Source organism: Neolamprologus multifasciatus, chromosome 8 (genome assembly GCF_963576455.1).
Source record: "Neolamprologus multifasciatus chromosome 8, fNeoMul1.2, whole genome shotgun sequence".
Lineage (NCBI taxonomy): Eukaryota > Metazoa > Chordata > Actinopteri > Cichliformes > Cichlidae > Neolamprologus > Neolamprologus multifasciatus.
This window is the reverse complement of record NC_140446.1, coordinates 29,043,142-29,059,790: the sequence shown is the minus strand read 5'-3', so window position 1 is coordinate 29,059,790 and position 16,649 is coordinate 29,043,142. Positions and strand designations below refer to the sequence as shown.

The 16,649-nt window shown below is 42.5% G+C and overlaps 1 protein-coding gene across 6 annotated transcripts in view; it reads right to left on the bottom strand.

The window, feature by feature from the left end:
* Nucleotides 1-16,649, bottom strand: part of ryr2a (ryanodine receptor 2a (cardiac)) — a 292,365-nt gene that overhangs the window by 146,779 nt on the left and 128,937 nt on the right. For all 6 annotated transcript variants that reach the window (XM_085170363.1, XM_085170361.1, XM_085170365.1 and 3 more), the window contains exons 30-38: nt 16,477-16,647; nt 14,770-14,915; nt 14,501-14,615; nt 14,179-14,339; nt 9,747-9,903; nt 4,950-5,036; nt 4,543-4,674; nt 387-481; nt 125-300 (exon numbers count right to left, since the gene is read on the bottom strand). In XM_085170363.1, coding sequence (XP_085026489.1) covers nt 125-300; nt 387-481; nt 4,543-4,674; nt 4,950-5,036; nt 9,747-9,903; nt 14,179-14,339; nt 14,501-14,615; nt 14,770-14,915; nt 16,477-16,647 — 1,240 coding nt within the window. The remainder of the gene's footprint in view (nt 1-124; nt 301-386; nt 482-4,542; nt 4,675-4,949; nt 5,037-9,746; nt 9,904-14,178; nt 14,340-14,500; nt 14,616-14,769; nt 14,916-16,476; nt 16,648-16,649) is intronic.

The window sequence follows — 16,649 nt, the reverse complement described above, 5'->3', positions numbered from 1 at the left end:
TTATAAGGCTAATGCTGAGAAATAGACATAGATTCAGAAAAAAATTCAAGAGTTTCTATAAAGTAGGTTTACTATATAGAAAATTGAGAATGAGAATATGCTTTATATGCTGTGTGTCTGTTACCTGGCATATATTTATTCTCTATAGCGTAAAGGAGCTGTGCCTCATCCACGTGGGAGCAGAGGGCATGAGCTACTCGGTTGTTTCCCAGAGCACAGATGGCAGAGTACAGTCTGAGGGTATGGTAGTGAAATTTTAATAAGTCCTTCTGCTCTGACAGTTCCAGGATATCCAACGACCTGAGCAACAGAAAGGTACACACTGCATGAGAAATGTGAGGGAGGAAGGATGAAAAGGTGTGTGTGTTTAGCTGTGTGGACTGTACCTGTTCTCCTCAGGTATGTGCAGAGACATGAACTGCAGAGGTTTGTTACACTGCACCAGCCAGCCATGTCGATCATTTGCTCTGGATACTGAGACCTGGACAAAAGTCATACACAACATACGCTACATTTGAGATTATTTTTCAGTACTACAGAAAACTTTATATGAAAAGATATTTATCCATCCATCCATGAACGGCTGAAGCTTATCCCAGCTGCCATAGATAGAGACAGAAAACCGTTACCTATCGGGCAATTTAGACTGGCCAATTAACCTAGCCCGACTAACTGCATGTCTGTGGAAGGAAGCTGGAGTACCCGGAGAGAACTCACACAAACTCAGGCAGAATGTGCAAACTCCACACAGAAAGGCCGCAGCCAGGTGGTGGAAATGAATTTATTTAAATCCCACAATAAAAATCCATCCCTCCATCTATTATCTTCCTCTTAATTGGGGCCAGGTCACGGGGCAGCAGCCTAAGCACCTCCCACAGGACTCCCCAAGGGACAAGGTCAAATGTGCTGCTGACTTCGACTGAGGACATTGTCGGGTGTTGGAAGGAATGCTTCGCGGATTTCCTTAATCCCACTGACACGCCTTCCTTAGAGGAAACACCCAAACTCAAGTATTTGCTTCAGCCACTTCCCCGTTCTGCTTGGCCTGTTGGTACCTACCGGCTGCTTCCGAAGTCCTTCAGGGTAACCAAGCTCAATAGGATTCCTTCCATGGCTGATGGTTCCCTTCCCCTCTGGGGTTGACCATCTGGTTCGGTGGTTGGTGCATGACAGGCACCAACCACCTTGCAGCCAAAACTCAGTGCAGCAGCTTCAGCAGTTTTGGTCCTGAACATGGACCATTTGGACTCAGTGTCCCCAGTCTCCCTCGGAATGCTGTCTAACTCTGTTGGAGGTGGGAGTTGACACAGGCGAAAGGGATATTGGATACCCACTCCATCCCATCAGCCCAGCACACATTGCACCTGACCGCTATGGTGCCTCCTGCAGTTTACCATGACCTAGCTGAAGTGTTTAGCAAGGACTTGGCTCTCTCACTTCCTCCGCAGAGACCATATGACTGTGGATGTGATCTGCTCTCGAGGGCACCACTCCCCACCAGTCACCTGTACAGTCTTTCAAAGCCGAAATGGGAGGCCATGGAACACTAAATCAGTAATTCTCTGGCAGCTGGAATAATCCGCCCTTCCAAGTCCCTACTCAGGGTGGGGTTCTTCATTGTGGAGAAAAAGGCCAAGTCCCTCCAAACAAAATAATGATAAAGAACAAGTATCCCCTGCCATTGTTATCTTCTGCTTTTGAACTGTTACAAGAAGCCACCATTTTCACAAAACTGGATTTAAGGAATGCCTATCATTTAGTAAGGATCAAGGAAGGGGATGAGTGGAAAACAGCTTTCAATGCCTCCCTGTTATATTTCTAAAATGTGAGTTCCAAGTTCAGTCTGTCGATTTTTGGGGGGTTCATTGTGGAACAGGGATGGGGCGATTGTGGCTCAAGAGTTGGGAGTTTGCCTTGTAATCGGAAGGTTGCTGGTTTGAGCCCCGGCTTGAACAGTCTCGGTCGTTGTGTCCTTGGGCAAGACACTTCACCCGTTGCCTACTGGTGGTGGTCAGAGGGCCCGGTGGCGCCAGTGTCCGGCAGCCTCGCCTCAGTTAGTGCGCCCCAGGGCGGCTGTGGCTACAATGTAGCTGCCATCACCAGTGTGTGAATGTGTGAATGACTGGATGTGTAAAGCGCTTTGGGGTCCTTAGGGACTAGTAAAGTGCTGGATTCAGGTGGATCCAGCTAAAATTAAGACAGTGGCAGAATGGCCGGAGCCCCAGACTCATAAGCAGCTGCCAAGGTTTCTGGGCTTTGTAAATTTCTATAGGCGTTTCATCCATGATTTCAGTTCCAAAGTTCCTTTCCAGTGGGCTCCTGCGGCGCAGCAACCATTCTCCCAACTCAAAAATAAGTTTGCTTCCATGCCCATCTTGCTGCAACCAGACCTCTCTCAGCCATTCATAGCAGAAGTGGACACATCCGATCTGGGAGTTGGAGCGGTGTTATCCCAGCACTCTGGGGGTAAGCTTCCCCCATGTGCATATTTCTCTCGTTCAGGCTGAGCGGAACTATGACGAGGGAGATCGAGAATTGCTGGCCATAAAGCTCGACTTGACAGCCACTGATCTTCTGTAAAGGCCGCAAAAACCTCAAGTACCTGCAAACGGTGAAGCGCCTCAACTATTGCCAAGCCAGGTGGGCCCTGTTCTTCACTCGGTTCAATCCGACCATCCTGCCTGCAGCCTGCATCATAGGGGCCCTCACATGGGAGACTGAAGGTCTAATGAGAAACGCAGAGTGGGAAAAACCCGACCCTGGAACGGGCCCTCCTAACTGACTATACATACCCACCGCAGTGCGCAGCAAGGGGATTCAGTGGGCCCACTCTGCTAAGTTTAACTGTGGGTAAGAACCGCACAATAACACTCATGTAACGCTTGTTCTGGTGACCGTCTCTAGCTAGAGATGTCCAGGATTTTGTTTCTGCTCGTTATACCTGTGCGCATTATAAGGCCTCCAACTCTCCACCAGTTGGGTTTCTCAGGTCCCTGCCTATTCCCAGGAGACCCTGGTCACACATCGCCCTGGATTTCATGAGTGGACTACCACCATCCTCAGGTAATGCCACTATACGGACCATTGTGGATTGTTTTTCTAAAGCTGCACATTTCATTGCTCTGCCCAAGTTTCCCACCACCTTGGAGACAGCAAAGCTGTTCACTGTTCATTGTTCTGCCTTGGCATAGCTCAAGACATTGTGTCCAATCGGGGTCCACAGTTCACGTCATGGGTTTGAAAGGAGTTTTTGCTCTGTTCTGGCGGCCCAAGTGAGTCTTTCCCAGACCAACAGGCAGGTTCCCTCAGTTTAACACCATCTCCATCGTCCTGCCTTTGCATTCCTGACATACACGTTGTTCGGCCAAGCTTTAGCTATCAGAAAAATGGCCTCACTTTTGATTTTAGAATATTTTGGTATATACAGTCATGGCCAAAAGTTTTGAGAATGACACAAATATTGGTGATGAATTAGAATAGTAGACTGGATGCGTTAAAAAGAAGGGTGATGCTTGAAACATAGGCAGCCATCAATGTGTTGCATGTAAAGGCCTTCACAGGCGAGGATGTTGTTGCTACTAAGATCGCACCTAAATCAACTGGATCATCGGATTATCAGATCATCAAGAACTTCAGGGAAAGAGGTTCAATTGTTCTGAAGAAGGCTTCAGGGCACCCAAAAAATCCAATAAGTGCCAGGACTGTCTCCTAAAGATGATTCAGCTGCTGGATCGGGGTGTTGGCCATCACGGAGTTGTCCACGGGGGATACTATTGTCAAACACGATAATCTCAGTTTTCCTGTCATTTAGAATAAGAGAATTACCTGGGAGCCAATTTTTGACCTCGTGCATGCACTCGTGAAAGCCGTGCAAAGACATAACGGGATCATCGGTTAATTCGAAATAGATCTGTATGTCGTCAGCAGGACAATGATCCCAAGCACACCATCAATTCCAAGTCTAAATGAAAAAAAATATATACAAATGAACACTTTGCTAAAATTCCTTCATAGTGATTTGACAGATTCATGGCCAAGGATGGCACAACCAGTTATTACTGCAAATATTTTGGATTTACCTGGGTTATGTTTGTCTAATATTAAAATGTGTTTGAGCTTAACCATATGAAAAAAAGAAGGAAAATAAATAAGAAATCAGCAACAGGGCAAATGTTTTTTTTTTTTTCACATGATATTGTATTTAATGCCATTTGAGTCTCTATGACAGATGACATGGATTATAAAATGGGCCATTACTTGAAAAGCTGTCTTAGACTATTAAGCCCTTAAGTTTTTCATGGGTAAAATCCACATACTAAACTCTGCAGCGCAAACCACACATGTGTTTTCCTTACAAATGTGGCACAATTTAAGGGGAAATAAACAGTCATGCCAGTGGCATGAGATTTAATTTAAAAGTAGTTATTATATGAGATGCTTATGAAGGGCAGATAGTGTACACACTCTGCATGAGTTTGCAGGTGGCAGGTTTGTGTCCCGGGCCTGTAATAGTAATGCAGAACTATAGTAAGACACTGTTACCTTAAGGAAGTGGTTGGAAACACGACTCCATAAAACAGGAGTAAGAAACTGTACGTGCAGCCGTGGAGGACACTGGGAAACTGGGTTCTTCTTCTCACTCTTAAACAGACCAGCTGATAGAGGCATCACATTCTGACAGGACACAGAGAAAAAGTTGGATAATGACCAAATACATACATATCTATATATATATATCTATCTATATACATCTCTCTCTCTCTCTCTCTCTCTCTATATATATATATATATATATATATATATATATATATATATATATATATATATATATGAAGTTGTTTTCAGTGACCAGTCTCTTTTAATAATTATTTTACCAAGAGTCATTCTCTCAGTTCTTCCCTTTTTGTTTTTGTGTGTGTGTGTGTGTGTGTGTGTGTGTGTGTGCTTACCTTAATACGACCCAGTTCAAACTGGAAGACATTGGGACTTGTGGCCTTTGCAAAGACTGCAGGGAACAGCTTAGTACTGGGTTCCACCTGTGCATGGGAAAAGTTTCTAAAATTACCTATAAATGCTGAGGTGATCTGTCAAATATAATCTTTGGACTGTCAAAGTCCATAACTGCCGCACTCTGACATTTTGAGACACAGTGTGCAGTCAGAGTGGCAGATTTAGTGTTGTTGTGCTGGTAATACTGAGTGTGAGTATGAGACATGCCTGAGACACACAAAATAGATTTGTACCTACAGTTGTGGTCGGACGTTTGCATGCACTCATCATAGGAATGAATGTCATGGTCTCTTTCAAACATTTGCTTTGGTGTCTCACTATGGGGAATGCTCTCTCTGTGTCATTACTCCAGCCAGCATTGACTGGCAGTCGTGACGCCTGCATCAGGGAGGTGCCGCCCTCCTCCCTATAAAAGGATGTGACACAGCGTCATTCAAATTCCTCTTCTCACTTCTTAGAAGCCTCATCTCTCCTGACTGCTAACGTGAGTGATAGCTAACAGTCTATTCAAGCAAGCTAACAGCTTGGTCACCGGGCGCTAGCATGACTCACGTTTTTAGTTTGCCTACTTTTCACCATAAAGCCAAGTTGGAGAGCGTGTTAGCTTCCACCGCGCCCCACACTAGGGGTCATGCTTGAAAGACCACAGCACAGGTCTAATGTCCATCCTTGTGTTTCTTGGCCCATACAAATCTCTTCTACTTGTTGCTTTTCCTTAGTCGTGGTTTCTTAGCAGCTATTTGACCATAAAGGCCTGATTCACACACTCTGAACAGTTGATGTAGAGATGTGTCTGCTACTGGAGCTCTGTGTGGCATCTATCTGAGCTGCTGTTAACTTGTGATTTCTGAGGCTGGTGACTCAGATGAATTTATCCTCAGCAGCAGAGGCGACTCTTGGGCTTCCTTTCCTGGGGGTCATCCAGTTGCCATGCAGACATTTAAAAATCCCTCGCTGCCGAGTTCCTCTGGAATTGCAGAGCCCTAAGACCCACTGGCCTAGGAAGCACATCCTGCCTGCTGTTCAGACCACAAGAAGAAGCTGACCACCTAACATCCCCCATGGATGAGCTGGACCAGCACATGCTCTGTGTTCCCTTCCTTCCCTTGTGACCCAGTTCCTGATCCCATTTGAAGAAGTGTGTTCTGCCTAGGACTCGATTTTAGATCACACGCACTGCGTGATCTAAAATCCAATAAAGAGACGACAAGATGCTTTTCAGCTGAGTCAAGGGTGTCACGGTCTCACTAGCACACACAGTTTATTAAAAACTCATCAAGTGCATCCAGGCATGTTGCTGAGGGCACAGGAAAAGTTTGTGAAAAACACAGAAAACATGTTGAAAAACATGTTGCCCTCACACACAAACTCCACTGGGGTCCATTTCCTTGTGGTACCCAGCCCCATGAATGCTGGGCACAAACAGGCCAGGGTTGCAGAACCTGTTTCTGCCACCAGAGGAAGCCAAAGCGCCCTCCGCTGTGGGCTGCCTGGCTTTGAGCCCTCTCTCAGCAAGAACAGAAGGGTGGCAAGCTTTCCCCACACCAGAGTGGGTTGTGAGGACATTAGAGCAAGGGTACTGCTTGCAATTTGCAACCACCCTTCCCAGATTTTCCAGAGTGATTTTCTCTCTTGTAAAAGGCAAATCATCCAGAAAAAAATAAACATTTACGTTATGAGATCTCAGGAGCAGAGCCGATGCAGCTTTTACTCAAAGAATTTTCTTGTTCCCAAGAAGGGTGGAGGACTGCGTCCGATTGGACCTAAAGCCGGATCTCAGGTCGTACAAATTCAGGATGCTAACAAATCCCGCTCCAGTGTGCCCAGGAAATTGCTTTACATCAACAGACCCTTAAAATACCATATTTTGACATTCACATATGCCCGCCTCACAGGAAATTCCTCGTCCTATGGGCTTGGCCTGTGAAAGTTTAGTACAGGACTCCCTCAAAGGGTCATAGCCAGCATTCAGAGAGCTAGAGCCCCCTCCACAAGATCACCATATGAGAATAAGTGGAGGTTATTTGAGGAGTGAAGTGAAAATCTCACACTCTCTCCTTTCAGTGCTATGTAACAGCTGATCTCTTTTTTTCCCCAGGAGCTGTTAGATAAAGGAAATGTCTTTCCAACAATTAACGTATATCTAGCAGCTATTTCACCCTGCATCACCCGCTAGTCTGCCATTTAATGAAAGGGCCACGAACGCCCGTGTCTGAACCTCCCTATGTACGCGGTCCTGGTCCTGGCAGCAGTTTCACAGCCACCATTTAAGTTTCCCCACAGTGAGATTTTTCAGAGAATAGTGGTTACGATATAGAGTAACCTCAAGTTTTTAAAATGTTCTTCTTTCGTTGTAAAATGACTATACAGCATACATGTTTAATGACTTCAAAAAAACAAAAGGATTGGATGCACATGTTCGTGTATATACATATATATATATATACACCTTCTGGATAAAGGTTTTGTGGTCAGACAAGACAAAGATTGAGCTATTTGACCACAAGCAGTATGCTAGGAGGAGTAAGATGAAGTGGAGTGGGGCTTTTAAACCAAAGAAAACTGCACTAGCTGTCAAATCTGATTGTGATAGCATCATGCTTTAAGGTAGTTCTGCTGACTGTGGCATTACTACAATGAACAAAGTGGATGGCCACCAGCTGGTGGCGGTATTGCACCACCAACCACCAAAAAAAACCAACAAAGAAGAGGGAGATAGTGCTTACTGACAGTACAATGGTGACTTGGTGGTGCAGAGTGAGTAAAAAAAGAATGGCTTTGTCAAAAATGCATAAAGTCCACGAAAATCGGACATTAAAAGATAAATGGACAGGCTTCGCTCACAACTGACTAACGAACATTTGCATGCATGCTTAAGAATTGAACTGAGCCCATTTCAAACAAAGTTTAAAATGCTAGCTGCAAATGTCCCTGCAAGTTCCTCCTACTGAAGTGAGAGCCAGCACTGTTCTGGAATGTTCTAAGTTACGTTGTGTTGGGTTTGTCAAACATATTTTCTGCGCTGTTTAAAGCACTTGTTGGTTTATGTGCAATAGATGTTGTGTAGATTATTGCATAATTGCATTGTTAAACAGTTTTTTGTTTAACATTCGTACTTTAACTGGATTGCATTTTTCTGTTCAGCAGATGATTTAATAAGCGTATGAATCATTGATCAGTAGTTACAAATCTCTATTGTTAATTAAATATTAAAGAAAAATTAAAGAAAATATTTTTGTCGGTTCATTTAAAAGGTTCGGACCCCAGATTGATTGGATGACGGAGGTAGTGGACCTCTTGCTATTTTAGTTGGAGACCCCTGAGCTAGAGGATGGCCCCCAAATTCTGGACCTCAAATGAAAAGCTAGATGGTTGAAATTTGGGCACAACTGCGTGTTACAAATATCCAGAACATCCAGAATTATGGCAGAAGTGTACTGGTAGCTAGCGAATATGAATGGTTGAGGTGTAACTTGCTAATTGACATTCAACCAAATATTAGTGGATTTTATATCTTTTCAGTAAAAATCCAAAATAAATTCGAACTTCAATCTATTCAGTCATTCCACAATTCAAAGAAATCAACATAAGCCTAAAATTGCCATCACAGTATTTCCCACAATGAGTCTCTGTCAACTTGTGACCACAACTGTAGTTGCTAGCAGTACTACAGTACTGCTACCTGCACTTTGTTGGAAGTGTGATAGCAATTTCTACCAAACTGTTGATTTAAGTTTTAATTTAAGTTTTTTTTTTAACTTTGCCTCAGTACACCACCACACTGCATTTTAAAACAAACAATTGGTCAAAAGTGTAAAATTTTAGCTTTAACTCAATGGGTTTCAAATTCCCTGAGTAGTGAATTACAGCCATTTTTATAGTGCCCCATTATCAGGGGCTCAAAAGTAATTGGATATGAAATATCAGGATTGATTTTAATACTTGGATTAAAATCTTTTGTCAGTGACTGTCTTAAGTCTAGAATCCAAGAAATCCCACAAGATGCTTTGCAGGAATGTTACACCCACCTTCAACTTCCAGCAAAGGCTAACCTGGAAATCCTGTCAGCTGAAATCAGCAGTTTGTGGACTGCTGCTTTCACTGTGGACTGTCTGAATTTACATTCACAAAGGTATTGATTGTAGACTTTCACAATGATACGCCTACTCCCTTCAGGACTTCAATGACTGACTGATGCTGTGTAGGTTTTGTCTTAGCCAAGGAAATAATTTTACAATTTCTTGGCTCTTGTGGTGTTGCTGTGCTGAGAAGTGCATTCCTTCTTTTTAAGACTCTGATGATTTGCATGCAGAGTTTATATAATTCTTGACAGGTTAAGTTGGTTGTGCACATCAATTATTGCTTCCTTCACTTGCGTCATATTTCTTTGTACATCACGTTTAGAGTGCTTGAAATCAACTCCAACGATTAATGCTACACTTCAGTCACATCTTCACTGTTTAGAATACAATGTGGTGTACAGAGGCAACATTACAGAAACTGGTTAAATGTCCAATAACTTAGAGATCCATATATGTATTTTTTTGATGAGTCAGTGGATGCCTGGTTCATTAGTAGGCAAGGAAAGGTGGAGGACAACATAGTGTGTTTGTAGATGGAGACATGGTTTTATCAGAACTGGTTCAAAAAACAAAAAAGCACCTATTTTCTTGCAGAATAAAAAAATAAAATGATGTACAAAAATGAAAACCTGGAATCAAACCATACATATTTACCTGGTAGTATGTGCTGAGTTCTTTGCCATTGGCTGTGAATGTCAGCAGACCGTTTGTAGTGTCAACCAGGCAGCCAATCTCTAAGCCGTTGTTCCTCCCCTGACTGGGGCTGCTGCTTTCTCCACCCCACACCATGTAACAGTTGCTGCGTTTTATGCTGCAGGACACAAGTGGAAAGTAATGTAGAGTTAGGTCCATAATTTTCTGTTGCGCCTCTGTACATCACAACAGTGGATTTTAAGTCAAACAACCAATATGTGACTGAAGTGCAGACATTCAGCTTTAATTCGAGGGGTTTTATAGAATGTTTGCACGAACGTCTTAAGAACTTTAATTAGGCCCAGACCTCCCTCTCCTCAGCCACCTCCTCCAGCTTATCTGGGGGAACACCAAGGCGTTCCCAGGCCAGCCGAGAGATATAATCTCTCCAGCGTGTCCTGGGTCTGCCCCGGGGCCTCCTCCCGGTGGGACATGCCTGGAACACCTCACCCAGGAGGCGCCCAGGAGGCATCCTTGTCAGATGCCCGAACCGCCTCAGCTGGCTCCTTTCGATGTGGAGCAGCAGCGGCTCTACTCTGAGCCCCTCCTGGATGGCCGAACTTCTCACCCTATCTCTAAGGGAGAGGCCAGCCACCCTTCGGAGGAAGCTCATTTCCGCCGCTTGTATCCGCGATCTTGTCCTTTCGGTCACTACCCACAGCTCGTGGCCATAGGTGAGGGCAGGGACGTAGATCGACCAGTAAATTGAGAGCTTCGCTTTTACACTAAGCTCCCTCTTCACCACGACGGACCGGTTCAGCTGCAGCCCCAATCCGTCTCTATTTTCAAATTATTTGAAAAATTGAATTGGCCAGTTCCTTTGTTTTTCAAACTAAATGGTAAATGAACTGGTTACTATGTACCACTTTTCTACTGCATTCTAGCTAAGACACACACACACACACTCATATTCTGAAGAATGCATTTGAGAGCAACATGGGGTTAGCATCTTGCCCCGTTCTTGCATCCTTCATCTTCTGGATGAGGTAGTTTGCATGTGTTTATGTGTTTATCTGGATCTGCATTTCTCGATGTTTAAGTATGTTAGTGAATGAATCAGTTTGTGTCTGTAAGCCTTTACAGGAGTGTGTGGTGGCTGCAATAAAGAAAAGTGAGTATTCCTAAGTTTGCCCGGTACATTAATGGAAAATGTTGTGCTGCTCTAAACAAGATGTAATGATGGTGTAGATGTGCGTTATGAATGTCAATAATAATTCAGTGTCCAACATAACAGTCCCAAAAGGCTAAATTTATTGTAGCACAGATTAATTGCTGACTTTAATTTTGAATATAAGCTCCAAAGAGATGGCAGTACAAGTGAGAGAGGTCATCATAGAGTTGAGGGGTGGGAAGTGCTGAAGCTCAAATACTTTGTTATTCTGCTTAAGAAGAATTTGACCATTTATTTTCTGACAACTTTCTACTGTAAACCCTACATTTTCACACAAATATCTGTACATTCTTTTCCTTAAATTTATGAAAAAGAAAAGGTGTATTGCTTTACATTGAAGACATTTGAAGGGAGTTTTTAGTTCCCTGCACTGCCGCCTTCAAACGTCAAACCAATTTCAGCCTAAATGGAGGGAACAGTAACACACTGATGTATCCATCACCAGGGCTGATCCCATACAAAGAGATGAAAGAAACAAAAACATATCATTTGTGCATTATTTATAGCTCTGTGGTTATAATTGAGCCAGAGCCATCTGGAACTGCGTTTTTGGTGCAGATGTCCATAAGTTTTAGTCGCAGTTCTTCAGCATCTAGTAAGCCCTCAGGAAGAGTGAGCATAAAGGGAGCAATGGATTCTGGTTTCTAGAACGTTTCCAATCTACAAACATCATTGCAAAAACTGTGTGCATGCAGTTGATCATATCGTGTGCTGGTGTTTTTCCCAACGACACTAAAGAGTGCAAGGTAATCTAAGGAGCTTGGAGAGAAAGTGACTGGAATTCATGAAGATGTTTAAACTCTCATCCAAGAGGCTTCTTCAAGTTCTTAAACCAAATGGTGGAGAGTCCGAGGTCTTTATCCCTTAATGAGGGTTATCCCTTAAGAGGGTCGTTAATCATGTGCTTCATCACATTAGCCAGGGTTGAAAAAGGGAGTGGGTCTACCACTGTGAGACCGTGCCTCACCCTACGATTTGACCTATCAGGCCACCTAACACAAAATGTGGGTGGTGTTCAGGGAAGGAATCTGCATTGTAGGTGGCTGACAATTCGTGTTCTAAGCCACCGCCTCTGTTCATGATGTCTATTTACAATGGACATATATCACGTCTTTCAAATCATCTGTCTTCTCAATCCAAACTGTGAACACTGGCATCCTCGAAAGAGTGACCTTTGATCTTTAGGTGCAAATGTAGAGCTGGGATAGGGCTGTGCAATATGACCATAATCTCATATCCCGATATAAAACATCTATCGTCTGATAACGATATAAATCACAAAAATGTAACATTTTCTGTAAATTCTGTGACTATCGGGCAGCTCGACTTGCGTGAAATGTTTCCAGTTGGGCGTCATGTAGCTGGAGTCGAGTATTTTAACAGATGTATGAAACTACACATTTTTAGACATAAGTTGTAACGGCCGCCGTTTTCTTTGTGAGTATTTATTACACGGCGTGCTGCGGGGGAAAGCCTGTTCTAACGTTTGAGTCTAAGGTTTATTTTTTAGCACCTAACGACTCGCGATGCTGTTACCGTCGTTGTTGCTAACGACAACGCATAAAAACAGGCGCTTGTCCGTCTGTAGTGTGGTTATATTAAATATAAGAGAAAGAGAGAACTTTAAGAAATTAATAATAACTACAGTGACCATCAGAACGATGAAAAAATATTGCTGTAAACAGTTTATTTTGCGACACCACAAAACAAACGATAGCGTAAAATGAAACGATAGATGTTTTATATCGTCATCAGATATATATCGTTATATCGAACAGCCCTAAGCTGGACCTTGTTCTGTCAAGGTGGCTCTTCTATGTTTATGTCTGCTTGGTTTCTCCAGTTTTACCAGAACTGCACTGGAACTTTTACCTGAGCAAGTCGTGTTAAGTATCTGTACTTAAGTAAAGAATTCGGTACTTTGATACATCAAGCCTTAGGAGTAGCCAAATTAACAATCTGTTACACTGTTAAAACAAAGAAATACACTGGCCATCTCATCAACACCAAAATCCTGAACAACCAAAGAAAGTAACCAAAGGGCATAATAACAGAATTATTTCCCTGGTTAAACAACTTCACAACATCAAACCAACTCGTTCTTGACTTGAGTGAGTGTTAGACCTGTAGACTTTTCTACAACCAGGAGACGTCCTCATGGATGGAAATACAGACGAATCAAGATGAGGTTGTGCCAGAATTATGGGAAGAAAAACCTAAAGTAAAGGAACAGTTCATGGTCCAGAGCATGCTACGTCATCACTAGTGATGATGTGACTGCTGATAGCAAAGTGAAGTGTGCAGGGCTACCCGCGCTGCTCAGGTTCAGCCTGATGGTACAAAACTGATTGGATGGCTCTTAACAGTGCAAATAAATAATGACACAAAGTATATTCAAATTTTAAAAAACGAGTTATTCTTTAAATTCCAAGTCAGTAACCTCATATTAAATAAACAGATGCTTTTCAGTTACTGAAGATAAACAAACAGTTATTGACTCCAAAGGATTTCACATCCAAATTCAATCATTAAATTTAAGCTTTCTGTAAAAGACTGGTCACCTACCAGCACTGTATCCTGTCTCTCACCCTATGACAGCTGGGTAAGCCTCTAGACTCCAATAGGCTGCCAATCCTAAAAGGTTTTTTTATGAATTAAACCTGAATCGTGGTTTGAATACCATAGTCTATCTCACCTGTTGTCAACTTCTAATTTCTACTTCAGCTTGGTGATGCACAATATCACAAACGAGGCAATGGGCAGGGCAGAAATATGACATCAAAGCCAAAGCTCCAGAAGCTGCAGTTCCTCTAAAGGCCACTTGAGGCTGGCTCCAAAAGCAAATCAATCCCCACAGACTCCCATGTTAAAGTGTCCATTTAAAAAGCTTTTTCATAGCATTGCTTATATCCTACTGTATGGGTGGTTTCCCAATTCATAACATGTTTTAACAGTCATCTATGGTGTGGCTGTGACTGAGTAAATGAAGGACACCCACTGGCTAATGACAAGTCATTCATGAGCCCACCATTCGCTGTCAGATCCACCCTTTATCATGACATCTAGTGCAGCTACAGCCAACCTCACATAACATCTATGATAAAACATAAACAAGCTGATAAACAGGTGAAACATTCTTACACTCACGCAAAATCCTGCAGCTCTGTTGCAACACTCAGCCCAGAAACCTATCCATACGCTTCCACAAGAGACTTGACTAACCTCTCATGAACTTTGCCCTTTTCATCTCCCAGGGTAACCGTGACAGTCCGGACCTTGTGCAGCTCAAAGCACGGGTCGTACTGATGGAAGTCAGAAGTCACCCAGCCTACCCAAACACTGCTGGGCTCCTGACCTGGGAAGATCCGCACTGAATAGTAGTACTGCAGAAAGAGCAAGAGGTGCAATCACATGTAAACCAACACAGGAGTTAAAGCACACGGAGCATTTCAAACCAGGTTCAGCAAAAAACATTCATCTCCTATAAATCAAGCCACACTTGCTCACTGGATTTATGAGCTACTCATCATGACAGTTGTCTTACAGTGGAGGCTTGCATGAGGAAATCAGAGCTAACTCTGTCATCGGCCATCACCTCCTCCGACACATGAGCAGATGAGGGACAGCTGTTGTCTGGCTTGTTTCTCTTCAGCGTCAACCTGGTAGATTGGATTAAGAAATAAACACCATGAAAGAGAGGAACGAGATTGCTAGAGTTCAAAACCTTGGATAAATATCACAAGAGGAACATTTAACAATCTGAAGCCTCGTTAATGTGATGTTAATGATTTGTTGAGAGGATGGAGGGATTACCGCTGTTTGAGCTTGGAGGGCTTCTCCTGGTTATAATCTTTGTGGTTGTTGAATTCATCTCTGTCGGGTCCATTGGGACCATTATGACTGTGAGATGACTTCATCAGGACCTCAAAGTCTGACACGTTTTCAAAGTCCTCCAACTCCTGCAGAAACACACAACTGAATGCACAACACCACTGCAACAGGAAGTAATCAAAGAAGTCCTGACATAAATGTGTTTTAGGTCACTCTATATAATATCACCCAGACCTTTTAGTTCATGTCACGGTTTGTTCAGTGGATTCATGAGACTTTGTAAAAAAACTAAGAAAATTGTTAAAAAATGTTGTGAAGGAGTTGAACATGATTTTGTTCAACTAAACATAGATATCAGTCTCCTTGTTTCACAGCAGCTTTAACAGAATCACTACGACTACTATAACATTATTAATTATAAATTGTTACAATGTCACAAGTAGGGGTGGGGGAAAAAATGGATACTGTGTAGTATGGTGATATTTTGTTTGCTAATAATGTATGGATACAGGGACAGCAGAAATCGATATTTTGTTACAAAAAAAGGTTTTTGTGCTCTGACTTCAGAGCATGTTGATCCTTTTTCTGAGCAAGAATCCTGACATTCCTTCACTGTCCAAATGTGTTTAACTTTTTTTATGGCAGCAATAAACATGACAGTTTACTTATTTTAATTTAAGACATGTTTTATTTTAATTAAGTTTAAAACTTTTTTATTTAATGTAAAATTATATTTTGTTTTAATTTACTTTCAAATTCTTCAGTTGCTGAAGGGGCTGCATAGTTTTCATAAACTGCATAGTTCAGAATAGCTATAATTGTACCAGATGGTTGATTCAGTTAAGTTGGACTAGACTGTAATACAAACCGTTCAGTTTGTCAACAATCAAACTGAAATGAGAGAAAGACTGAGTGTGAGACTTTGATATTAGAGAAAATGATGATTGATAAAGTTTACCTTTATGTACAGAATCTGAATATCGCAAAATATTTTTAAAAATTGCAATAATATTGTATCGTGCTTTAAGTATTGTGATAATATTGTATCGTGGGATGTATGGTGATTCCCACCTCTAGTCACAAGCTAGAAAACTGTGAGAGAAGCCAGGTGTCAGATATCAAGTTAACAGTGTTGTAAAATGCAGAGACAGAATCAGACGATGAATATGGGACTCTTATTACGTGGTGTTGCTATAGCAGCAACAGGAAAACTTTAAAGGCTTTGTCAAAGTCATTATGGATTCAATAAACTCCAGAACAGAGGCAATAAAAAGTGAGTTATACAAGATCTAAACAGGCCTTCAGTTTACACATAAAGATGTGGATCACATAAAACTGAAAAACTGAACTCAACAACTCGTTGCAGTCTAACATTCAGCGTGTGTGACATTCTGTTGGCTGTCACTAACAAGATGGCATAACAACCTAGTAACTGAGCGTATTGTGGAGTCACTGGGGGAGACCTGAACAGAGGAGAAAGCGAAGAAAATTCTTTCAGAAAAGCTACAACTGGAAATAAACACACCAAGCCGCACACTTCTGCACACATCGTTTGTAACAAGAGGCGATTTGAGTTACTGCTGCAGCTCAACGCTAATGATCATTCTCTTCAGACCTCTAACAAGGCATTTTTGCCCAGAGAACTCCTGCATTTGCATTTATGTGAGTCTTACAAATAGCATCTGTTACCCTCTTTGGTGAGAAGAGGCTGCCGTTTGGTGGGCACCTGGTTTCGGCACATTCAATGGGCATGCTCAGTCTGTAGAAGGTAATGTCAGTGTAGCTGTTCTGTGAGCCGAAGGACTTCTGAGTGACCTTCAGGCATGGACACGACTCGATTGTCTCGTCTATCCTCGTCACCT